At 51.1% G+C, this 26131-nt stretch overlaps 1 protein-coding gene across 1 annotated transcript; it reads right to left on the reverse strand.

Annotated features, from left to right (window-relative positions):
- Positions 1 to 13623: 13623 nt before the first annotated feature.
- On the reverse strand, positions 13624 to 14550 carry LOC311200942 (olfactory receptor 14I1-like; the record flags this gene model as incomplete). Its single annotated transcript, XM_084275244.1, has 1 exon — positions 13624 to 14550. The coding sequence occupies one exon, from the start codon at positions 14548 to 14550 to the stop codon at positions 13624 to 13626; it is 927 nt and encodes a 308-aa protein (XP_084131370.1).
- Positions 14551 to 26131: the final 11581 nt, after the last annotated feature.

Here is a 26131-nt window from a genome sequence, read left to right on the forward strand (position 1 = left end):
AGGAGGTCTCTTCCAACTCCAAGAATTTTGCGAATCTGTGAATCTGTAAATAGGGAGGAAATTGAGAGGGGCTTTAGATAGGCAAACATGTCAGTGCTGACAAACAAGGAGTCCACTCCCATGTAAGGAAGGCATGTGGAAAAGTCATTGTACCGTCCCTGCTCCGAAGGGATCCTCAGCACAGCCCTCAAGATCTGCACATAGGACACCACAATGAACACAAAACAGCCAAAAGCCAAACAAGCTCTGGCCACAATTTCCCTGAGCGTGGCTCGTGAACAAGAGAGCTTGAGGATCTGGAGGATTTCATAGAAGAACTGGTCAGCAACATTGCCATGGCAGAGGGGGAGTGAAAATATATTTGCTGTGATAATATATTTAATAAGGAAATAAAAATTATCTGTTTCTTTTTGCTGTCAGAGAAAGGAGTAAGAAAGTGTAAGGAACTTTGCAGACAACAAGGTCAGTGAAGTAGGGGGAGAAGGTCCTCCAAGCCTCATTGCAGAGATACCCTTGCAACCCATGCGAAAGACCATGGTGAATGAGGCTGTTCCCCTACAGCCCATGCTGGATGATGTGGAACAGTGATTCTTTGTGCAGCCCGTAGACGTCACTGTGCTCAGGCAGGTGCAGACACCTGAAGGAGGCTGTGACCTCCTAGGAAGCCTGTGCTGGAGCAGGTTTGCTGGCAGGGCTGTAGAGGACCCAGGCTGGAGCAGTCTGTTGCTGAAGGACAGCACCCCATTAAAGTGACCCACCCTGGAGCAGCTGGTGATGATCTGAAGCTGTGTGGGAAGGACTCATGTGGGAGGGGTTGATGGAGGACTGTCTCCTGTGGGTGGGACCCAATGCTGGAGTAAGGGGAGACTGTGAGGAGTCTTCCCCATGATGAGGAAAAAGCAGCTGAGATGATGTGTGATGAACTGACCTCAACCCCCAATCCCTATCCCCCTGTGCCACTCAATCAGAGGAAGGAGAGAACTGGATGGGTTTATTGTTGTGTCCAGTTTATTCTACCAGCTTCCACCTTTGAAACCGTTAAATGTAGAGAAATACCTCCCTAGCAAAATGTGTGTGGGCTGAAAAAGGCTTTGGGCACCTCCCCAGGGTGTGGATTAGAAGAATCAGTAACCTTGGGGTTCAAGGCTTTCATATTGAATGGAAGGGTCCTAACACTGCCTGACATCACTTTGCAGCTCTATCAGCATCAAGTTTCACAAATGCTCAATACCCAGCAACAGCACCCAAAGAACATCTGCAAGGGATAAAGGATCTTACTGGACTGAAAACTTCCTCACTAGGAGCACCAGTAACCTTGGGGCTCAGGGCTTTCCTATCCAAGGGAATGGTTGTGACAGTGTCTGACGTCAATTTTAAACTCTACCTGCACTTTACCATTCATTACATCTTCTCTTCCCTGTGCAGCTGAGGAGGGGGAGTGATAGAGCAGCTTGGTGAGCACCACACATTCAGCAAGGTATGGAAGAGGAACAAGTCCATGGGCATGTGGAGTCAATGGTCATAGGCTGCAGTAATGATCATTAAACTCTTACCCAGAAGAGCAGCCAGGTAGATGCCCAGGAAGAGCCAGAAGTGCAGGAGCTGGGGAAATAACAATCCCAGCTCTGGTGGCTTTGAGGCAGACACAGGCTGGAGCTGTGTTCCCTTCCATCCCCAGGGCTGCAAAGCAAGGATGAAGGGTCTGGAGTAAGTCAACAGTCACTCTTTCACAGGGGAAAGATTCCTCTTCCTGTTGCTGCCTGGGTGTCCTGTCTCATGGGGAGACAAGGAAAGGTGATTGTCCTGCCCAGCTCTGGTTGGAACAGGAGAAATGACTCTGATGGACAGAAGGATTTCTCCCCAGCTGAGGGACGGAACATGAGAGAGGACTTCAGTGTCTTTCCAAGTAGTTTCCTGGAGCTCCAGGGAGGAGTCCAGTGGGGACAGAGGGTATGATGTCTTCACCTGCTCCTCTGCTGTGAGCTGGGATGGGCTCCTGGGACAGTGGGAGCTCAGAAATATTGCAGTGCTGCAGAGACAGCTCTTCCCAGGAGCAGCTCCTCTGCCAAGCACACAGGGCTGGGGACACTGCCTGTAGGCACCGAGGGGAGACCTGTGAGGCTGAGAGAGCTGATGGATGCTGAGAGCTCACTGGAGGAGTAATCTCCACAGCCTCTCCCTGGTATGTTTGTGAGTGCAGGGCAATGCAGGTTCCATTCCTGGAGGGATCTCCTAAAGCTGGGACATGGGACAGTGTGTGGGGTCTGTCAGGAGGACAGGTTCTCTGTAGGACCAGAAAGTGCTGCCTGGAAGGGATGCCCTTCTGCCCCATCAGAGGGACAGGGCAGGACAGCTGTCTTCTCCTGGGCATGGCTGCAGAGGTGTGAAGCAGCGTGTGCACCCAGGGGTGCCCTGCGTTGTCCTTGTGAGCAGGGTCCCTGCAACCTGGGGGCTGTGTGCTGGGGCAGGGACTCTGCTGCTCTCAGGGTCAGCTCTCATCTTGAGGGATAGACAACGACCTGTGGGTTGAAGGAGTAACCAGGGGAAGAGCAGCGTAAGGTCCTTCTGCAGTAAGACAGTGCTGCCTCGGTCAACTTTGCACCCAGCTCCAACTGACCCTTGAGAAACTGCAAAGGGACTTTGAGGAACAACATCAAGGAAGCATTTTCCTATAGGCAGAGTCTTTGCTTTGACTTTTCCTCTCCTGTGGGCTGTGCTGACTGTGGTATATTGGAACTTATTTCTCCCCTCAAGAATATGCAATGAAAACTTGATTCTCATGAAGATGTTTCAGCTTCCCCTGAGCCCTGCACACACAGGGGTGTGGGCAGTGCCCTGATGCCAGGAGGGGTCTGCAGGTTGGATGAGGTCTGTGAGCACAGAGCAGGAGGTGACATGGGCAAAGAGAAGCAGCTCCAGGGACAGCTCCAGGCAGCAGAGACATTGTCAGCGAGGGAGAAGGAGCTGCTCCCAGAAATGCCCTGGCAGTGGGGATTTTGGTACACTGCTGACATTCTCCATGGTGCAGACACTGTCCCACAGCAACCCCCTGGTTTCTGCCCCCCAGCACGACTCTGCACTCAGAGTTCCAGGGTTTCAGGCTGTCTTTTCCTTGGCAGCCCAAATCCCAGTGGGGAGAAACCCCTGAGTGCCTGTCTGTCTGTCCCTGTCCTTCCTGCTTTGGCTGTAGCATTTCCTGCTGTTTCCTCTCCTGTCCTTCCTGCCTTTGTGCCACCGTTACCTGGGGCTCTGGGCATGTCTATTGGTGGGGCTGGCACTGAGATGACCCTGACTTCAGCACCCTCATCTGTAGGACTGAGGACTTCCTGGGGGTTCCTGCTGGGCTGCAGGCTGCCTCCCACAACAGCACCGCTCTCCTAGGGACTCTGGTGCCCCAGAGAGAAGCCCCATGCAGGAGACATCTCGGCACAGAGGCCATGGCAATGCCACTCATCACCCGTGTGTGGGCAGCTGCAATGAGGCCTGTGTGTCCCTGGCTGTGAGCGGGCAGCTGAGATCCTCCTTGGGTAGGATGCAACCTCAGGAGGGCTTTGTTGCCCTGCCCTGGGAGACCGGATTCATCAGCAATCTGTGGGGTACAGTTTATTTTAGGGGAACACAAGGGTGTTTACACAGAATGCCCAGCACAGGGCAGCTGAGACCAGGGCTGTTGGACAGAGAAGCTCCCCCCACTCTGCAATCAGGGGAAGGTTTCACTGGCACTGCAGCAGCAATGTCAGGGAGATCTGACAGAAGAAACACTCCTCAGGTATAAACAGGAGAAAACCAAAGCTCCAAAGCTCTGCTCTTCCCTCGGGTCAGATTGGAGTGACAGTGCTGAAAAGCTCATTCCTATCCACAGGGAATTTAGTCTGAGATACAGACAGTCGATCTGAGGATATTCTGTAAGAGTGAAAGAGATGTTCCTAACTCTCAATCCATTTTCCTCCTTGGACAGGTCTCCACACTTGACAGCAGCAGATGTCCAACAGCAGCAGCTCCATCAGCCAGTTCCTCCTCCTGCCCTTTGCACACACACGGGAGCTGCAGCTCCTGCACTTCTGCCTCTTCCCTGGCATCTACCTGGCTGCTCTCCTGGGCAATGGCCTCATCATCATCACCATAGCCTGTGATTACCACCTCCACACACCCATGTACTTCTTCCTCCTCAGCCTCTCTCTTACTGACCTTGGCTGCATCTCAGCCACAATCCCAAAGTCCATGTCCAATTCCTTGTGGGACTCCAGGGCCATTTCCTACACAGGATGTGTGGCTCAACTCTTTTTCTTTTTCTTTTTCCTCTCAGCAGAATACTTTCTTCTCACTGTCATGGCCTATGACCGCTACATTGCCATCTGCTACCCTCTGCACTATGGGAACCTCCTGGGGAGCAGAGCTTGTGTCCATATGGCAGCAGCTGCCTGGGGCAGTGGGGTTCTCTATTCTGTGCTGCATACAGTCAGTACATTTTCACTGCCCCTCTGCCATGGCAATGGTGTTGGCCAGTTCTTCTGCGAAATCCCCCAGATCCTCAAGCTCTCCTGCTCAGATGCCTACCTCAGGGAAACTGGAGTCATTGTGGTCAGTGTCTGTTTAGTTTTGTTGTGTTTTGTGTTCATTGTGGTGTCCTATGTGCAGATCTTCAGGGCTGTGCTGAGGATCCCCTCGCAGCAGGGACGGCACAAAGCCTTTTCCATGTGCCTCCCTCACCTGGCCATGGTGTCCCTGTTTGTCAGCACTGGCATGATTGCCTACCTGAAGCCCCCTTACATCTCCTCCCGAATTTTGGACCTGGTAGTGTCATTTCTTTATGCAGTAGTTCCACAAGCACTGAATCCCTTAATCTACAGCATGAGGAACCAGGAGCTCAAGGATACCATGTGGAAACTGACGACTGGATGTTTCTAAGCAGGAATAAACTGATCATCTTCTGCATATCGATGTGCATGTAACTCACCCAATGCCCTTCCCCACCTTTAGCTCACCCCAGGATGTCCCTGCCTGTATAGTTGTCTCTCCGTCCTCGCCAGGTATTCCCACAAACACAAAGCCACCAGCTCATCCACACTTACTCCAAGTTACTGTTAGCACCACATCACTACCCTCAGAATAACATTTCTTTATCCTCACGTCCATTCTGACCTTCAAAGCCACAGTTTGACATGGACTTCCTTCCTAATGTTCTGTCCATGAAGCACCAACAGGGCTATCTTCAACCTCCCATTCCCCAGGCTTTGAAGCCCGTCTCTCTCAGCCTCTCACCTCCAAAGCTGCGGATTTGTTGTTGTGCTGGAACCTTTTGTCATAGTTTCACCCCAGCTGGGAGTCGAGCACCACACAGCTGCTCACTCTCTAAGAGGATGTGGGCTGAGACTGTGGGCAGGGGAAGGGAACAAAAATTATAGAAAAGAAACCCAAACCTCAGAGCTTGGGATAAGGACAGTTTGCTGGGATATCAGAGAGTATAAAGAACAACAATAGGACTTTGTAGCAAAATACACAAAATTGGTGATGCACAATGCAATTTCCCACTGCACCACACAGTTCCAGCCTTACAAGTCAGAGCCATCCCAAAAATAAACCATGCCAGAGAAACCTCCCCGGGTAGATGACGAGCAGCCCCAGTAACCTTGTGGCTCAGGGAGTTCCCAGCCAAGGGATTGGTCCTTATAATGCCAGATGTCATTTTCCACCTCTACTATAGCCCAACACTGAACATGTTGAACGAGCAGCCATAGAGTCCCAAGTTCTTTGGCATTGATGAAGAGATTGAATGCTCCCTCAGTAAGTTTGCAGAGGACACTAAGCTGGGAGGAAATGTTGATCTGCCTGAGGGTAGGGAGGCTCTTCAGAGGGATCTGGACAGACTGGAACGATGGGCTGAGACCAATGGGATGAGGTTTAACATGGCCAAGTGTAGAGTGCTGCACATGGGACAGAACAACCCCCTGCAGCGCTACAGGCTGGGGGAGACTGGCTGGAGAGCTGTCAGGCAGAGAAGGACCTGGCGGTGTTGGTTGATTGCAGGATGAATATGAGCCAGCAGTGTGACCAGGTGACCAGGAAGGCCAATGGCATCCTGGGCTGTATCAGAAATAGTGTGGCCAGTAGGTCTGGGGAGGTGATTGTGCCCCTGTACTGGGCATTGGTGAGGCTGCACCTCGAGTGCTGTGTGCAGTTCTGGGCTCAACACCATCATAAGGACACTGAGGTCCTGGAGCATGTCCAGAGCAGGGCAACCAGGCTGGGAAAGGGGCTGGAGGGCAAATCCTCTGAGGAGCAGCTGAGGGAGCTGGGGGTGTTTAGCATGAGGAAGAGGCGGCTGAGGGGAGACCTTATCACTGCCTACAACTACCCGAAAGGAGGGTGTAGAGAGATGGTCTCTTCAGTGAGGTGACAGGATAAGGGGAAACAGCCTCATGTTGTGCCAGGGCAGGGTCAGATGAGATGTTAGGAAGATATTTCTTGCTGAAGAGTTGTCAGGGCCTGGAACAGACTACCCAGGGAGGGGGTAGACTCACCATCCCTGGATGTGATTAAAAAAAGGGCAGATGATGTACTTAGGGATATGGTTTAGCCTAGGACAGGAACAGTTGGACTTGATCTTAAAGGTCTTTTCGAACCTTGTGATTCTGAGATTCTTTTTAATGTTTTTACAAATGACCAGATAACTGGACTGGTCTTGAGTAAATTTGCATATCACAACAAATTGGGAGGAGTTGTTGACTCTGTTGAGGGTGGAAAAGCCTTGCAGATATCTGGACAGATCAGAGAGCTGGGCAGTCACCAACACCATGAAGTTTAACAAGAGGAAGCACCAGATCCTGCACCTGGGAAGGGGCAGCCCTGGCTGCGCATACAGACTGGGGGGTCAGACGCTGGAGGGATTTGGGGGTCTTGGTCGACAGCAAGTTAAACACGAGCCAGCAGTGTGCCCAGGCAGCCAGGAGGGCTAAGAGTATCAGGGACAGGGACAGGGAGCAGAATGACCCCACCTCAATCCAGGAGGAGATGGTACTGCTGCACCACAGAGGTGTGCACAGATCTGTGGGGCTGAATGGGATGCAGCCAAGGGTGCTGAAATATCTGGCAAGGTGGGTTCACCAAGCCACTTTCCATCAGTCCTGGCTGCCGGGAAATCAGTCAACATAACCCCCTATATAAGAAGGGACAGAAGGATGATCAGGGACATTACAGGTCTGATAGTTTGACTTCAGTCCCAGAGAAGCTGGTGGAGCAGATCATCCTGAGCACCATTATCCAGTTCATGAAGAACCCCCAGGTGATCAGGCCCAGCCAGCTTGGGTTCATAAGGGCAGGTCCTGTTTGACCCACTCCCTCTATGACAGGGTGACCTGCTTCTTGGACAAGGGCAGGGCTCTGGATGTTGTCTACCTTGACTTTAGCAAGGCCTTGGACACAGATTACCAACACCTTCTCCTAGAGAAGCTCACTGCTTGTGGCTTGGAAACTGTGGTGGTTCTGTCCCAAACAATGCCTGAGCCCCACATGCTGCTCGCTCACTCACAGAGGGGAAACAGACAGAGCCTCTGTGGATTGCGATAAGGACGGTTTACTTCCAAAAGCACCATAAAAGGGGAACAATAACAGCCCCAAACTGCACTCACACCCAGTGATAGCACAGAGAGTACCTTACAGACCCAACAATAACAGAGTGCTGCACCATGCCATGACCACCCCTCACCAACCAGCCCCTTTGAAGGTGATGTGATGTCAGGTGGTATGGAAAACAGCCCAGGCGAACTCAGCTCAGCTGTGCAGCCTGCTTAGGGAGGTGAGCTCTGGCCTGGCCTTTAGAAGGACATTATCCACCCCTGTTTCCACACCATCTAAATCATGCCCAGATCTTACATTTTCACAGTACTGGGGAGGTTCATAACGGCATTTATTATTTAGACCATCTGCCATGGACCACCATCCAGGAAATAGTATAGAGAAATATGTAATATTTGGCCTTTTTTCTCCTTTGGCATTTTCTAAAGCCAACTGGATGGCCTTCACCTCTGCAAACTGGCTGGATTTGCCTTCTCCATAGACAGCTTCTGCAATTTGTGTAGGACTCTATACAGCAGCCTTCTACCTCTGATGTTTGCCAGCTATGCCACAGGACCCATTGGTGAACAGGGCATATTTTTTCTCATTTTCTGGACGTTCACTACACACTGTGCACTATTCAGCACGTCACCTGCTTCTCTGGCGATATTCCACAATCTTTGCCCTCTGGCCAGTCTGTGATCACTTCCAGGATTTCTGTGCAATTGGGGTTTCCTATTCCAGCCCACTGTGTGATAAATGTGACCCACTTGCTCCACATAGCATGAGTGGCATGGTGTGTAGGAGGGGCCTTCCCTTTGAACATCCCGCCCAGCACCAGCAGTCGGGATGCCAGGAGGAGCTGGGCTTCAGTCCCAATCACTTCTGAAGCAGCTCGAACCCCTTCATAGATGGCCAGTATTTCCTTTTCTGTTAGAGTGTCTGGATCCTCTGTAACCCCGACTCCAAAACCAGAGAGACTGACCTTGAGCCTCGCCTGGTGCTTTCTGCCAGAGTCTCCAGGTAGGACCATGCTCCCAGGCTGACCTGTAGAACACATTTTTACATCTGGCCCAGTCTGGACTGGCCCAAGGGCTACTACACAGACTATCTCCTGTTTGATCTCTTCAAAGGCTTCTCACTGCTCAGGGACCCATTGGAAATCGTTCTCTTACCAGGTTACACGGTAGAAAGGGCAGAGAATTAGACTGTGGTTTGGGATATGCATTCTCCAGAACCCCACAGTGCCTAGGAAAGCTTGTGTCTCCTTTTTGTGGGTGGGTGGAGACATAGCTGCTATTATATTGATAACATCCAATGGGATCTGATGACACCCATCCTGCTATTTTATTCCTAATAAGTGGATTCCTTAAGGAGGTCCCTTGCCCTTACTCTGTCTGATGGCAAAACCAGCTTTAACAGAATTCAGATTATTTTCTTCTCTTTCTCAAAAAATTCCTCAGGTGTGCTGTCCCATGCCATGACATCATCAATATACTGTAGGTGCTCTGGGGCTTCATCCAGCTCTAATGCAGACTGGATCAGTCCATGGCAGATGGTGGGGCTGTGTTTCCAGCCCTGGGGCAGTCAATCCCAGGTGTACTGGATTCTCTTCCAACTGAAAGCAAACTGTGGCCTGTATTCTGCTGCCAAAGGAGTCAAGAAAACCACATTTACGATGTCAATTGTAGTGTAGCACTTGGCTGCTTTTGACTCCAGTTCATACTGGAGTTCCAGCATGTCTGGCACTGCAGCACTCAGAGGGAGCACTCAGGGCACGATAGTCCAGCGTCAGCCTCCACTCTGCACTGGGCTTCTGCACTGGCCCGATCAGACTGTTGAAGGATGAGCGGGTTCTACCAATCACTCCCTGACTCTCCAGTTGATGATCAGTTTCTGAATGGGAATCAGGGAGTCTCTGTTGGGTGTGGTATTGTTGCCTGTCCACCATCATGGTAGCAATTGGTACTCGCTGTTCTTCAACCTTTAGCAGCCCCACAACAGCAGGGTCTTCTGACCGTCCAGGCAGAAGAGACACTTGTTCAGTTTCTTCTGTCTCTGAGGCAGCTATTCCAAAAGCCCACTGGTACCCTTTTGGGTCTTCAAAGTGCCGTCTCTGCAGGAAGTCTATGCCCAGTATGCATGGAGCTGCAGATCATCAGGATCACACTAAATCATCTCTCACATGGCTCATCCCCTCAGATAATGGATATCTCTCTCCATGGTCATCCACTGCTCTGGCCAATACACAACATCTTCAAGGAACTGGTACCGTGCCCTTACACTTGATAGAAGTCACCTCCAGAGGCTGAGAGCTTGAGCCTTCCTTCCAATTGCCTTGTTACTGCCTCCTTCTCTGGACAGGGATCCCAGCTGCTTGGCCTCCCTGCCTTCTCCCTGCTGCGTGCCCCATTGTCCCAGCATCAGAGTAGCCAGGTGATGATGTGCTCCCCTGGAAGGCGGCTGAAGTCTTTTCTCATGTCTCTCAGCTCAAGGACAAGGATCGGGTTATAACCTCTGGTATTGCCTCTTCAGGGCCTTGCAATGGTCCCAGTTCATCAGCATCTCTCCCGATGAGGACTGATTTCTCCATGTATTTCTTCTTCTGGATAGAGGTGACTGACAGGCGTACTGGTTGGCTAACTGGATCGGCTCTGGGGTTGGCCTCTGAGGTTTGAGCACCCATGGTGCTTGTTGGGGAGACTGGAGGTGCTGCACTCTCTGAGGCACGGGTAGCTCCAGTGCCTGTTGTAAGGGATCTTTCTGGCTCAGCTGTGGTGTTGGTGTCTGAGGCCTGGGCAGCCACAGTGCCTCTGGATCTGTTTTCCTTGTCTAGGTATTTTTTCATGCCCTCCCACACCCTATGCCACCCCTGACCCTTCAGCCCAGGGAAGACCTCTTGGCAATATTCTTGGAGCAGTTGTTGGTAACACATAGGTCCAGACAGACATTCAGGAGAGAGAGCAAGACACGTATGCTGGTCTGAACATCCCAGGGATAGTCAACGTTCTCAACAGATGCTGTAAAAAGCCTAAAGGGAAAAGGGGAGGAGAAAGCACCCCTCACCTCATCCTCTACCGTTATCACAAATCTTCAGACTTAATATTAGGCACCAAAAAGGGCTGTGGTGCTTCAGCTCCAACCAGTGACTGAGCAGCACATGCCGCTCACTCACTCCCACAGGAGAAACAGACAGAGCCTCCGTGGGCTGGCCTAAGGACAGTTTACTGACCAAATCACCGTGAAAGGAGAATAGCCCAGAGTGAATTTCACTTATACCCAGTTATGACCCAGTCACTGCACAACATGATGAGCAATCCAATGACTTGGCTGCACTAGCACTTCCCTGGAGGCACCAGGAGTGCCCCTCCCCAACAAGCCCCTTTTCTGGGGGAGTGATGTCAAGTGGTGTGGCAAACAGCCTGGGCTAACTCAGCTCTCCTGTGCTGCCTGCCTGGGGAGGTTAACTCTTCCCTGGCAAGATCCAGGACAGATGGGATGGGATTGGGATGGGGATGGGAACTACTGTTGGAGATGTGGTGCCTCTGGGCATGGATGGTCGTAACTGTGTCTTGTCAGTTGGCCAAAGGAATTCCACACCAGGCTCAAAAATGCTGCTCCCAGGCACTGCCCTCTTTCACCATTGCTCCATTGGACCTTGATCCCACTCATGTCTCTTGGACCACCTCTGGCCCTTCGGGTGACAATAGGGGTTGGTGTCTGAGCAACTCTCTCCTGGCCTCCACGCTCAGTAATTCCCATGGGCACTGGGACCAGCAGCTCTCAGGCAGCCATGCTCCTTAACCTTTGCAGGGGGTCAGAGACCCCTGCCTGTCCCTGCCTGGGGGTCCTGTCTCATGGGGAGACAAGGAAAGGTGATTGTCCTGCCCAGCTCTGGTTTGATCAGGAGAAAGGACTCTGCTGGACACAAGGATTTCTCCCCAGCCAAGGGAGGGAAAGTCAGTGAGAACTTCAGTTTCTTTCCAAGAAGGTTCCCTAGAGATAACAAAATGACAGCAATAAGTGCTAAAGAACCTGGGACTCTACTGCTGGTTGTTCAACATGTTCGAGAGTGGATGATGGCAGAGCCCAAAAATGAAATTTTAAGACTGTTCCTGTGGCTAGGAATGCCCTGAGCCCCAAGGTTAATGGGGCTGGTAGTGGGATACCTGGGGAGGTTTCAGGCCAGAAACCTTTTTCCGCCCTCACACCTTTTGCCATGGAGCTGGTGCTGGACATTGAGCAGTGTTGAAGGTGGACACTGTTGAAGCTGGAAAATTATGTTGGGCAAAGTTACATCTCCTCCCATGGCTACAAAAGCCCTGACCCCCGTGTTCCTGGGGCTGCTAGTGCGATACCTGGGGATATGTTTGGCCATGAACATCTTTCATCCCTCACACCTTTAGTTTGGGATGTATTGCTGGGCATTTAGCAGGTTCAAAGGTGGACGCTGGTATGGCCAGAAATGATGTCAGGTAGTTTTAAGACTGTTCCCTTATTAAGGAAATCCTTGAGCCCCAGGGTTACTGGGGCTGCTAGTGGGATACCCAGGCATGTTGAAGGTCAGAAACATCTTTCACACCTCAAACCTTTTCTTTGGGAATTATAGCTGGACTTGTAACTTTTTCAAAGGTGGACGCTGTTAGAGCTGGAAAAAGACATCAGGCAAATTTCATACCACTACATTGTCTATGAAAACCCTGTGCCCCACGGTTACTGTGGCTGCAAGTGGGCTACATGGGGAGTTTTCAGGCCAAGAAGACTTTTCTACCATCACACGTTACGTTTGAGGTTACTGCTTTACATTTAGCGTGTCAATGTTGGATTCTGGGAGAGCCCGTAAATGTCCACAGGCACTGTTAGGACTCTTCCCTAGGAAAGGAAAGACCTGAGCCCTAAGGTTACATGCTGGTGGGCTTCCTAGATAGGTTTCAGGCCAGGAATAGCTTTCAGCACTCAAATCTTTTGCTTTGGAGCCCTACCTGCACATTTAGCACTTCCTAAGGTGGACACTGGTTGAACCTGAAAATGAGAACAGGAGCTTTTAGGATCATTCCGTTGTGTAGGAATCACAAAATCATAGAGTCACAGAAGGTTAGGAGTTCGAATGGACCTCAAAAGGTCATCTAGTCCAACCTCTGTGCCAGAGCAGGATCACCTACACTAAACCACACAGGAACACATCCAGGTGGGTTTGAAAGTCTCCAGAGAAGGGGACTCCCCAACCTCTCTGGGCAGCCTGTCCCAGTGCTCCATCACCCTCACAGTGAGATAGTTTCTCTTTATAGTCACAGAGAATTTCCTCTGCTTCAGCTTGCACCCATTGCCCCTTGTCCTACGCTGGCCATCACTGAGAAGAGCCTGGCTCCATCCTCCCAACTCTCACCCTTTGCGTATTTCTTAACATGAATAAGGTCACCCTTGAGTCTCCACTTCTTCAAGCTAAAGAGGCCCAGCTCCCTCAGCCTTTCCTCATAAGGAAGGTGTTCCATTCCCTTAACCATCTTGCTGGCCCTGCCCTGGAACCTTTCAGGGAGTTCTCTGTCCTTCTTGAACTGAGAAGCCCAGAACTAGACAGAACATGCAGTCTGACCAGGGCAAGAGGGAGAAAGGCCTCTCTTGACCTACTGAACACACCTCTTCTAATACACCCCAGGATGGCATTGACCTATTTAGCTATGAGGACACATTGCTGGCTGATGCTCATCCTGCAGCATATGAAGGGGGTCAGCTTTCAGAGGAGATTCTCTCCAAACCAACTTTTGTTCAGATACATAGAAATGTAACTTATCAACGCATTGAACTTCTGAGAGAATTTTTAAACAAACATTGGAAAGATGGGATATTTTCCAACTCTCTGAAGCTCAAAGCAGACACTGGAGAGCTGAGCAGCATCTGAATTACCAAAGAGCAAGTGGAGGTGGAAACGTGCTGAGAAAAGTGAAGTGCACACATCTATCTGTGCTACGAAGAAGACAAAACAACAACTAAAAAAACAAATAATACAGACTGGTCCTAATGTGAGTTCCATGGCCAGTGATATGCCGAAGATGAGCAGTTCATTGCTCCTTAGAAACATCCAGTCCTCAGTTTCCACATGGAATCCTTGAGCTCCTGGTTCCTCATGCTGTAGATGAGGGGGTTCACTGCTGGTGGAAACACTGAGTAAAGAAAAGACACTACCAGGTCCAGGAATAGGGAGGAGATGGAGGGGGGCTTCAGGTAGGCAAACACACCAGTGCTGAGGAACAAGGAAACCACAGCCAGATGAGGGAGGCAGGTGGAAAAGGCTTTGTGCCGTCCCTGCTGTGAGGGGATCCTCAGCACAGCCCTGAAGATCTGCACATAGGACACCACGATGAACACAAAACAGCCAAAATATAAACAGGCACTGACCACAATAACTCCAGTTTCCGTTGTGTACGTCTCTGAGCATGCCAGCTTGAGGATCTGTGGGATTTCACAGAAGAACTGGTCAAGGGCATTGCCATGGCAGAGGGGCAGTGAAAATGTATTGGCTGTGTGCAGCACAGCATGGAGAAACCCACTGCCCCAGGCAGCTGCTGCCATGTGGACACAAGCTCTGCTGCCCAGGAGGGTCCCGTAGTGCAGGGGGTGGCAGATGGCAACGTAGTGGTCATAGGCCATGACAGTGAGAAGAAAGTGCTCTGTGGAGATAAAAAATACAAAGAAAAATATTTGAGCCACACATCCTGTGTAGGAAATGGCCCTGGTGTCCCACAAGGAATTGGCCATGGATTTGGGAACAGTGGTGGAGATGCAGCCAAGGTCAGTAACAGAGAGGTTGAGAAGGAAGAAGTACATGGGGGTGTGGAGGTGGTGGTCACAGGCTATGGTGATGATGATGAGGCCATTGCCCAGGAGAGCAGCCAGGTAGATGCCCAGGAAGAGCCAGAAGTGCAGGAGCTGCAGCTCCCCTGTGTGTGCAAAGGGCAGGAGGAGGAACTGGCTGATGGAGCTGCTGCTGTTGGACATCTGCTGCCATCAAGTGTGGAGACCTGTCCAAGGAGGAAAAGACACAGTGAGAAGTGATGGAACTCTTCTTTTAGGAAAACGTCTTCTAATTCTTAGGGAATGCCCTCAGATTGACTCCCTGTATTCAGGAAGACTTTTGGCAGGTCCCTTTTGGGAGGTCTGCTTTGTGCTGGCTCCAGCGTGCCACTGCTGGGAGGAGGGTCAGCTGTGGCTCTCAAGAACTCAGTCCTGCCTGGCAGCAGTCAGTAAATAGAAGGATGGTGTGATCTCAGACTAAATGCCCTGTGGATAAGAATGATCTTTTCAGCACTGTCACTCCAGTTTCACCCGAGGGCAGAGCAGAGCTTTGGTAATGGTGGGACAAAGGCAGCAAGGACAGGAAGGGAAACCGTGAGAAAAAGTCCAGCCAGGGCTGCAAGGACAGGGACAGACAGACAGGTACTCGCAGGTTTCTCAGACTGAAAACGTGGAAGTCTTGTCTCAGAGTCTGTGCTGGGTGGCAGAAACCAGGGGGTTGCTGTGGGAAAGTATCAGCACAGTGGGTGATGTCAGGGAGGTACCAAATCCCCACTGCCAGGGCATTGCTGGGAGCAGCTCACTCTTCCTCCTTGCCAATGTCTCTGCTAACTGCAGCTGTCCCTGCAGCTGCTTCTCTTTGCCCATGTCACCTCCTACTCTGTGCTCACAGACCTCATCCAACCTGCCCTGTGCTCAGCTCTGCTCTGCAGACCCCTCCTGGCATCAGGGCACTGCCCTGGGAACCTCTGTGTGTGCAGGGCTCAGGAGAATCTACAAAGTCTTAATAAGAATTGAGTTTTCATTGCATATTCTTTGGGGAGAAATAAGTTCTCATCTACCACAGCACAGCCCACAGGAGAGGAACAGTCAAAGCAGACACTGCCTTGCAGGAAAATGCTTCCTTGATTTTTTTTTTCAAAGTCCCTTTGGAATGTCTCAAGAATCAGCTGGAGCTGGAAGTAAAGCTGACCCAGGCAGCATTTTCTTACAGAAGAGGGAACCTGTGCTGCCCTTCTCTGGGTCACTCCTTCAACCCACAGCTGCTGTCTCTATTGCTGTGGAAAGCCCACCAGCCAGGCTGAGTGCTGACCCTGGCAGCAGCAGAGTCCCTGCCCCAGCACACAGACCCCGGGACACAGGGACCCTGCTCACAAGGACAGCCCTGGGCACCTCTCAGCCATGCCCAGGAGAAGACAGCTGTCCTGCCCTGTCCCTCTGATGGGGCAGAAGGGCATCCCTTCCAGGCAGCACTTTCTGGTCCTAGAGAGAACCTGTCCTCCTGACAGACCCCACACACTGCCCCATGTCCCAGCTTTAGGAGATCCCTCCAGGAACAGAACCTGCATTGCCCTGCACCCACAGACATACCAGGGAGAGATTTCTCCTCCAGTGAGCTCTCAGCATCCATCAGCTCTCTCAGCCTCACAGGTCTCCCCTCGGTGCCTACAGGCAGTGTCCCCAGCCCTGTGTGCTTGGCAGAGGAGCTGCTCCTGGCCAGAGCTGTCTCTCTGCAGTGCTGCAATATTTCTGAGCTCCTTCTGTCCATCCCAGGAGCCCAGCCCAGCTCACAGCAGAGGAGCAGGTGAAGACATCATACCCTCCGTCCCCTCTGGGCTCCTCCCTGGAGCTCCAGGGAACCTACTTGGAAATAAACTGAAGTTCTCACTGACTTTCCCTCCCTTGGCTGGGGAGAAATCCTTGTGTCAAGCAGAGACCTTTCTCCTGATCAAACCAGAGCTGGGCAGGACAATCACCTTTCCTTGTCTCCCCATGAGACAGGACCCCCAGGCAGGGACAGGCAGGGGTCTCTGACCCCCTGCAAAGGTTAAGGAGCATGGCTCCATCCAGAGGCACCACATGTCCAACAGCAGCTCCAGCAGCCAGTTCCTCCTCCTGGCCTTTGCAGACACAGGGGAGCTGCAGCTCCTGCCATTCTGCCTCTTCCTGGGCATCTTCCTGGCTGCTCCTCTGGGAAAAAGTTTAATGATCATTGTTATAGACTCTCCAACATTTCCTCCTCCCTCAGCAGCCAGTCCCTGGCTGGCAGAATTTGTGGAAGGATTTGGCCAGGTCGTAGGGCAGTTATCACCTCCTACAGCCTGTGACTTTACAGCTGCACAGGCAAACAACCCTGGCAAACTGACACGCCACCTGATCTATGGGTGCCTTGACTACACCATGCCAATCCCATCCCCATCCCAATCCTATCCCATCTATCCTGGATCTTGCCAGGGAAGAGTTAACCTCCCCAGGCAGGCAGCACAGGAGAGCTGAGTTAGCCCAGGCTGTTTGCCACACCACTTGACATCACTCCCCCAGAAAAGGGGCTTGTTGGGGAGGGGCACTCCTGGTGCCTTCAGGGCAGTGCAAGTGCAGCCGAGTCATCGGATTGCTCATCATGTTGTGCAGTGACTGGGTCATAACTGGGTATAAGTGAAACTCACTGTGGGCTGTCCTCCTTTCATGGTGATTTGGTCAGTAAACTGTCCTTAGGCCAGCCCACTAAGGCTCTGTCTGTTTCTCCTGTGGGAGCGAGTGAGCAGCATGTGGTGCTCAGCCATTGCTTGGGGCTGAACCACCACAGTTTCCAAGCCACAAGCAGTGAGCTTCTCTAGGAGAAAGTTCTGGAAAACTGTGTCCAAGGCCTTGCTAAAGTCAAGGTAGACAACATCCAGAGCCCTGCCCTTGTCCAAGAAGCAGGTCACCCTGTCATAGAGGGAGATTCAGTGGGTCAAACAGGACCTGCCCTTATGAACCCAAGCTGACTGGGCCCGAACACTTGGGGGTTCTTCATGAACTGGATAATGCTGCTCAGGATGATCTGCACCATCAGCTTCTCTGGGACTGAAGTCAAACTATCAGGCCTGTAATGTCCCTGATCATCCTTCTGCCCCTTCTTATATAGGGGGTTATGTTGGCTGTTACAGTCATCCAGGACTGATGGAAAGTGGCTTGGTGAACCCCCCTTGCCAGCTCTTTCAGCACCCTTGGCTGCATCCCATTCAGCCCCACAGATCTGTGCACATCTCTGTGGTGCAGCAGGACCATCTCCTCCTGGATTGAGGTGGGGTCATTCTGCTCCCTGCCCCTGTCTCCTAGCTCAGGGAATTGGATTCTCTCTGTACAACTGCTCCTATTACTAAAGACAGTGGCAAAGATTTCATTAAGCACCTCAGCCTTGGCCTCATCTTTCCACAATGTTTCCTCCTGAATCTGATAGGGGATGGAGGGTCTCCCTGCTCTTTCTTTTATTTAAATGTAGGACAGATGAATTTCTAGCTGGGCTTTGGGCCAACAATGTGGAGAACATTTCATCCTGTTGTTCTTCCCTCAGTGTTACACACCCCACGTTGCCCCAGGAAGAGCCTGAGCAATGCCTGAGGGACAGGACCTGTCTTCCCTGGAGCTGGGGGTCTGACTTGGCCTTTCTGCTTCATCAAGCCAACCCAGGGCTTGCTCAGCATCTCAGCTGCTTGTACATTGCCTTTGCCTACCAGCCAACATGGCCTCCAATTACCTGTGCTAACGAGTCCCTGGGGAGGCTCAGCCAGCAATGGCTCTCAGCGGGACTCATTAATACTTCAGGTACTTTGGCTTCTGCTTTTGACATGGAGTTTTTTGTGTAATCTCCTCTCAGTACCTGAGCTTCAAGGACTCAGCACCAAATGCACCCCAGGGCTCATTAAAAATAAAAAGCAAGCCCTAACGAGCTCTGTCTCTTCATGTAATTATCTTCAAGTCTTCAAGAGATGTACAGACCATTGAAGCTGTTTCAAAGGGAGCTCAGAGTAAAATTGATTTCTTTTTAAGGGTGTAGGTTATTATTTTCACTGTAGAGGAGAGGTGACAACCTCTGGCTGAGATTGATCCAGGGTGCCTCCTAAGGAGGTCTGGATTGGTCCGAAAAAGGGTCCCTTGAGGCTGTGGGGACAACCTTGCTGCACATCTCCACAAGCCCACCATGACTCCCACCAGCCAACTGGGACTTGCATCCCTTGTCCTTACATCAGGTCTCTCTCTGCACTCCACAGTGGGGCATTACAGCCCCTCTGTACCAGCTCTCCTGCTTTCCTTAGAGAACTGGCTGCACACAGGCAGCACACAGGGAGTTATTTTCCCACCAACAGAAGAACCCTGACAAGATTCACCATTAAATTCAACACTCCTCACTCTATGCCAAGTGCAATCTGCCACCAGTGAGGTTCACCTGCCACAAAGCTTAACCCTGTGAGAGATGTTCTAGTGAGGAAGGAGACAGTGAAATCACAACTCAAGAGTTGGCTAAAGACAGAATGAGTCAGACAACTGCCAGAAAGGCAAGGGTTTAACTCCCTGAAACTCAGAGCAGCAGCTGGATGGTTGAGAGGTGTCTGAATGGTCCAAGGGGAAGGGAAATCTAGAGAGCAACCACAAGTTCTGGTGTGCAGATCCACTGCCAAGTAGTGATTTCAGTCATGGTCATAGAATCATAGACTCTCCTGAGTTGGAAGGGACCCATAAGGATCATCGAGTCCAACTCCTGGCTCCACACAGGGCCAGCCAAGTCAGAGCACTGGAGTGAGTGCATCATCCAGATGCTTCTTGAACTTGGTCAAGCTCAGTGCTGTGACCCCTCCCCTGGGCAGCCTGTTCCAGGGCCTGACCAGCCTCTCAGTAAAGAACATCTCCCTCATATCTAGCCTAAACCTCCCCTGCCACAGCTTCATGCTGTTCCCTCAGGTTTAATCACTGGCCACCAAAGAGAGATCAGCACCTGCCCCTTCTCTCCCCCTCCTCAGGATGCCACAGACTGCAATGAGGTCTCCCCTCAGCCTGCTTTTCTCCAGGCTGAACAAACCAAGGGACTTCAGCCTCTCCCCATGAGACTTCCCCTGCAGATTCTTCATCCTCATTGTCCTCCTCTGGACATTTCCCAATATTTTTATGTCCCACTTGTCCTGTGGTGCCCAAAACTGCACCCAGCACTTGAGGTGAGGCTGCACCAGCACAGTGTAGAGCAGGACAATCCCCACCCTGGACCGGCTGGCAATGCCATGCTTGATGCACCCCAGGATACGCTTGGCCCTCCTGGCTGCCTGGGCACACTGCTGGCTCGTGTTTAACTTGCTGTCGACCAAGACCCCCAAATCCCTCCAGCGTCTGACCCCCCAGTCTGTATGTGCAGCCAGGGCTGTGCCTTCCCATGTGCAGGATCTGGTGCTTGCCCTTGTTAAACTCCATGGTGTTGGTGACTGGTCAGCTCCATGACCTGTCCAGGTCTCTGCAAGGCTTCTCCACGCTCAGCAGAGTCAACAGCTCCTCCCAATTTGGTGTCACATGCAAATTTACTTAAGACACGCTCTCATCCAGTTGTCTGGTCATTTCTGAAAACATTAAAAAGAATCACAGAATCACAAGGTTGGAAAAGACCTTTAAGAGCATCGAGTCCAACTGTTCCCATCCTAAGCTAAACCATATCACTAAGTACCTCATCTACCTGTTTTATAAACGCATCCATGGAAGGTGGCTCAACCCCTTCCCTGGGCAGCCTGTTCCAGGCCCTGACAAGCCCTTCAGTAAAAAATTTCTTCCTAACATCTGATCTGACCCATCCCTTGTGCAGCTTGAGGCCATTTTCCCTTGTTCCATCTCCTGTCCCCTCGCTGAAGAGACCATCGCCCACCTTTCTGCACCCTCCTGTCAGGGCAGTGATAAGGTCTCCCCTCAGGCTCCTCTTCTCCAGGCTGAACACCCCCAGCTCCCTCAGTCGTTCCTCATAGGATTTGCCCTCCATCCCCTTCACCAGCCTGGTTGCCCTTCTCTGGACTCACTCCAGGACCTCAATGTTCTTCTTATGGTGGGGAGCCCAGAACTAGACACAGTACTCGAGGTGCAGCCTCACCAGTGCCCAGTCCAGGGGCACAATCACCTCCCCAGACCTACTGGCCACACTATTTTTGATACAAGCCAAGATGCCATTGGCCTTTCTGGCCATGTTCAGTTGACAGTCACCAACACCCCCAGGTCCTTCTTTCCTGACAGCTCTCCAGCCAGTCTCCCCCAGCCTGTAGCGCTGCACGGGGTTGTTCTGTCCCATGTGCAGCACTCTGCACTTGGCCTTGTTAAACCTCATCCCGTTGGTCTCAGCCCATCAGTCCAGCTTGTACAGACCCCTCTGAAGAGCCTCTCTACCCTCAGGCAGATCAACACTTCCTCCCAGCTTAGTGTCATCTGCAAACTCACTGAGGGAGCATTCAATCCCTTCATCCAGGTCATTGATAAAGAAGTTGAACAGAACTGGACCCAGGACTGAGCCCTGGGGGTGCCACTTGTGACCGGCCTCCAGCTGGATTTGGTTCCATTCACCACCACCCTTTGGGCCCAGCCATCCAGCCACTTTTGAACCCAGCTGAGGGTTGACCTGTCCAGGCCAGTGGCAGCCAGTTTCTCAGTCAGAATGCTGTGAGAAACCATGTCAAAGGCTTCCCTGAAGGCCAGGCAGACACATCCACAGCCTTCCCCTCGTCCATGAAGCGGGTCACCTTGTCATAGAAGGTGATCAGGTTATTTTGACAGGATCTACCTTTTGTAAACCCATGTTGACTGGGCCTGATCCCCTGGCCATCACGCATGAGCTGCATGACAGCTCCCAGGATGACCCTCTTCATGATCTTCCCCGGGACTGAGGTCAGACTGACAGGCCTGTAGATCCCTGGATCCTCCCCTCGACCCTTCTTACCTATGGGTGTAACATCTGCCAGCCTCCAGTGGAGTAGAACTTCCCCAGTCTGCCAGGATTGCTGATAGATGATGGAAAGGGGTTTGGCAAGGACAGCTGCCAGCTCTTCTGCAGATCTTCTATTCCTGGTCTGATTTTGGCTGGAATGGAATTAATTTTTGTATTGGTGTCACTATAATTCTGTGGTTTGGATTGATAAGCAAAAAACTCTATATTAGCATGCCAGTTCCCTGCTGAGCAGGGCTTGCACAGCATCAAGGCCTTTTTTCTAATTCTGATCCAGAAATGAATCAACTGGGAGTGCACAAGTACCTAGAAGAGGACAGAGCAGTCCCAGCTGACCATAACTGACCAATGGGATCATCCTTACTGTATGACCACAGGAGTGAGCCCACTGTTGTGTTTCACTTGGTGTCTACAAAGGTGGCCTGGTTTCTTTCTAGCAGCTGTGTTTTGGAGTTCAGGTGACAACAGTGCTGATAACACAGGGATGATTTCACTGTGTGCAACCATTCCAGGACCTTTCAGTTGTTCATGCTGCTCTGCTAACGAAAGGGTGGTGGGCACCCAGGAAGCTGGGAAGGAACACAGCCAGGACAGGTGATCCAACATGGTCAAAGTGGGTCTTCCATGTCAATTACATCATGCTCAGCAGATGACGAGAGGCTTGTGGGAGGAAGAGGCTACCCCTCCAGGACACGTGGATTGGGCACTGTCTAGTTTCAGGACAGCTCTGAGCTGTGAGGTCTGAGCTGTGCGGTTCAGCAAGAAGCTGCATTGTGCAGCACCAGTTTTGTATATTTTGCTACGAAGTCCTACTGTTGTTTCTCTCTCTCTGCTGTCCCAGTGAACAGTCCTTATCCCAATTCAAGAGCTTTGGGTTGTTTTGATTTCCTTTTCCCTCCCTTTCCCCTTCCTCAATTTCCAAACACATCCTCTTAGAAAGGGAGCAGCTGTGTTGTGCTTGGCTGGAGCGAAACCACAACAGGTTCCAGCACAACAGCAAATCTGCAGCTTTGAAGGTCAGAAGCTGAGAGACCCAGGGCATCTTTAGCCTGGGGAATAGAGGCTGAGGGAAAGTCCACTTTGTGCTATGTGGAAAGAACATAAGAAAGTCCATGTGAAACTGTGACTTTGAAGGTCAGAGTGGACATGAGGATAAAGAAATGTCATTCTGGGGGCAGTGCTGTGGTGCTAAAAGTCACTCAGAGGAAGTGTGGATGAGCTGGTGGCTTTGTGTTTCCAGGATCAGCTGGTGAGGAGGGAGAGACAGCAGTACAGGCAGGGCCATCAGGGAGTGAAATCAAAGTGAGGAATGGGGTATGGTTGCCTGCAGTTTGTAGAGAAACTAGAAAAGGCATGGGGCAGTGTGGGATGGGCTGTGGTGCAGATGGCCAAGGGGGCCAGCCAGGCTGAAAGGGCCTGATAGCAACGAGGTCTTTGCCCCATGGCTATGGCTGATGGCCCTGCCACAGAGGCCTCAGAGGACACACGTTGTCCTCATGGCCATGTAGCATCATTGCCTCCTTGGACCCGCCCCAGGGAAGGCCACCACGTGTCATACCCCTCTCCTTCCCTTGGTGTCACACTCCCCACATCCCAAAGAACAGCCCTGAGACACAGGTGAGGGTCAGGATCTCCCTGCCCAGGGGCTGGGGGTCAGCTCTTGGCATTTCTGCTTCATCAGACCAAGCCAGGGTGTCCTCAGCATCAGAGCTGCCTGCACTTTGCCTGGGTTTGTCTATAGTTGTCTATTCTAATGAGCCCATCGAGAGGTTTTGTCAACCATGGCTGCCAGTGGGGCCTGTTAATGCTTCAAGGCACTTAGGGCATTACTCCTGACTAACTTCTGGAGACATTCCTTCACTCTCCTCTTGGTGTCTGAGGTCCGTGGACTCAGAAGAAAAGACACCATGGGGCTCATTAACATCCAGAAAGCCCTTTACAAGCATGGCTCTTCAAGTAACATTCATTATAAAACTCAAGACTTCTACAACTACTTGGAGTTTAGTTGGGTCCTTAGTGATTCCTTAGATTCCAAAGGAATTTCCCAATGGAGGACCTTTGTTCAGCCTGTCCAAGTCACCCTGCAGAGCCTTCCTGCCTTCCAGCAGATCAACACTCACTTTGATGTCATCTGCAAATTTACTGAGGGTCCAATTGATCCCCTCAGCCAGATCATTAATGAAGATACTAAAGAGAACTGGCCCCAGCACTGACCCCTGGGGATCACCACGTGTGACCTGCTGCCAACTGGATTTAACTCCCTTCACCACAACTGTTTGGGTCTGGCTGTACAGCCAGTTTCTAACCCAGCAAAGAGTATACCCATCTAATCCATGGGCAGCTAGTTCTTCCAGCAGGATGCTGTGGGAGACAGTGATGAAGGTGTCACTGAAGTCCAGGTAGATCACATCCACAGCCTTCCCCTCATCCAAAGAGCAGGTCACCTTGTCACAGAAAAACATCAGTTTGGTCAAGCATCATCTGCCTTTCCTAAACCCAGTCTGACTGGGCCTGATCCCCTGGGTGCCTGCAAGTGTTACATGATGGGACTCAAGATGATTTGTTCCATCCCCTTCCCCAGCACCGAGGTCAGGCTGACAGGCCTGTAGTTCCCCGTGACATTCTTCTGGCCCTTCTTGCAGATGGGTGTCACATGTGCCAGTTTCCAGTCAGGCAGAACCACCCTGGTCAGCCAGGACTGCTGGTAAATAAAGGAAAGTGGTTTGGTGAGCACTTCTGCCAGCTCCCTCAGTACACTGAGGTGTATCCTATTTGGACCCATTGACTGGTACAGATCTAAGTGGCTGAGCAGGTCACTTACCAATTCCCCTGGGATTATGGGTGCTTCGGTCCGATTCACATCTCCATCTTTCCACACAGGGGTCGGGGTATCAGGACACAACTGGTCTTACTGCTAAAGACTGTGGGAAAAAAGGCACTAAGTTCCTCAGCCTTTTCTTCACCCTCTATTACATTGGTCCCCCTGAGTCGAATAAACGTTCGAGATTCTCACTGTCACTCCATTTGTCATTAATACATTTATATAATTATTATGAATTATCAATATTGATATTGATAATAATATTAACATTGGTATTAATATTTATACTTAATATTAATTAATATATAAAAGAACTATTATTTATACCAGTAATATTGTTATTCATGTATTTATAGAACTATTAAGAAAAGGAGGGACAGGGAGAATCCAAAATCTTTATTGTAGATCACCAAAAAATATTAGCAAGGGCTGAAAAAGTTTCCAAGCCAGAAACCCTCCAAGGTAGCCCACTAGCATGTCCAGTAACCTTGGGGGTCAGAGCTTTCCTAACCACTGGAATGGTCTGAAGAGTCCCTGGTGTCATTTTGTGGCTCTACTAGTGTCCCCCTTTAAAACTTCTAAACATACAGCAATAGCTCCCAAATAAATCTATGAAGGATGAATGATGTTCCTGGGCTGAAACCTCCCCAGGTAGCCCACTAGCAGCCCTAGGAACATTGGGGCTCAGGGCTTTCCTAGAAGAGGGAGCAGCCCTAAGATTGCCTGACTTCATTTCCAAATTCTACAAGAGCCCACCTTTGAAACTGAGAAAGGTCCAGGAATAGCTCCCAAACAAATTGGTGTCAGGGCTGAAAAAGGTTTGTGGCCTGAAACCTCCCCAGGTAGTAGAATAGCAGTACAGCAAACCTTGAGGCTCAGGGCATTCCTAGCCAAGGCAACAGCCTTTAGAGTGCCTGATGTCATTTTTCCGTCTACCAGCAATCACCTTCGGCAGTGCTAAACCTCCAGCAACAGGTCTCTAACAAGAGGAGCGAGGGCTGAAGGATTTTCCTGGCATGAACCCTCATCAGTGTTCAGATGTGAAACACAAGGAATCTTGGTGCTCAGATCGTTCCTTGCCAAGGGAACTCTCCTAACATTGCCTGACGCCTCCTCAGGCTCTACCAGCATCCACCTTCGAAACTCCTAACCTTCCAGCAACAGCTCCCAAACAAAACAGCAAGAGTTTAAAGATGTTATTGCCCTGAATGCTCCTCAGGGAGTGGACAAGCAGCCCCAGTAACCTTTAGGATCAGGGCATTGCTAGCCAAGGGAGAGGTCCTAAGATTGCCTGATGTTTTTGGGCTCCACCAGTGTCCACAGTTGAAACTCCTACATGTCCAGCAATAGCTCCTAAGGAAAAGGGGTGAGGGCTGAAAGATGTTCCTGGCTTGAAATCTCCCTGGTTAGCCCACTAGCAGCCCCAGAAATCTTGGGGCTCAGGTCTCTCCTTACCAAGACAATGTTCTAACAGTGCCTGACATCATTTTCAGGCTCTCCCAGTGTCCAACTTTGAAAGATCTGTACGTCCAGACATAGGTCCCCAAAAAAGGGATGAGGGCAAAACACAATCCTGGCCTGAAATCTCCGTAGATAACCTACTAGCAACATGAGAAACCTTAAGGTAACCTTGCCAGGTATCCCACAAAACACCCCAAAACCAAACAGGTACTGGATACAAGAAGACCGATCTCCCTGGGGTAGGCATCTGAGCACGTGAGGCTGAGGATCTGGGGGATTGCAGAGAAGAACTGGTCACCAGCATTGCCCTTGCAGAGGGGGAGGGAACATGTACTGGCCGTGAGCAGCACAGCGTGGAGAAACCCACTGCAGCTCCTGTGTGTCTGCAAAGGGCAGGAGGAGGAAGTGGGGAATGAAGCTGCCATGGGACATTCTCTGCTTCTTTGCAGGTAGCCCTGAGCAAGGAGAACAAGGCAGTGAGAACTTGGGGCACTCTTCCCTGAGTGAAACGTTCTCATTGGAGACCCAAGGACTGCCTCTCCCTGTTCTATTAGAGA

Source organism: Gallinula chloropus (genome assembly GCF_964237585.1).
Source record: "Gallinula chloropus genome assembly, chromosome: 25".
NCBI lineage: Eukaryota > Metazoa > Chordata > Aves > Gruiformes > Rallidae > Gallinula > Gallinula chloropus.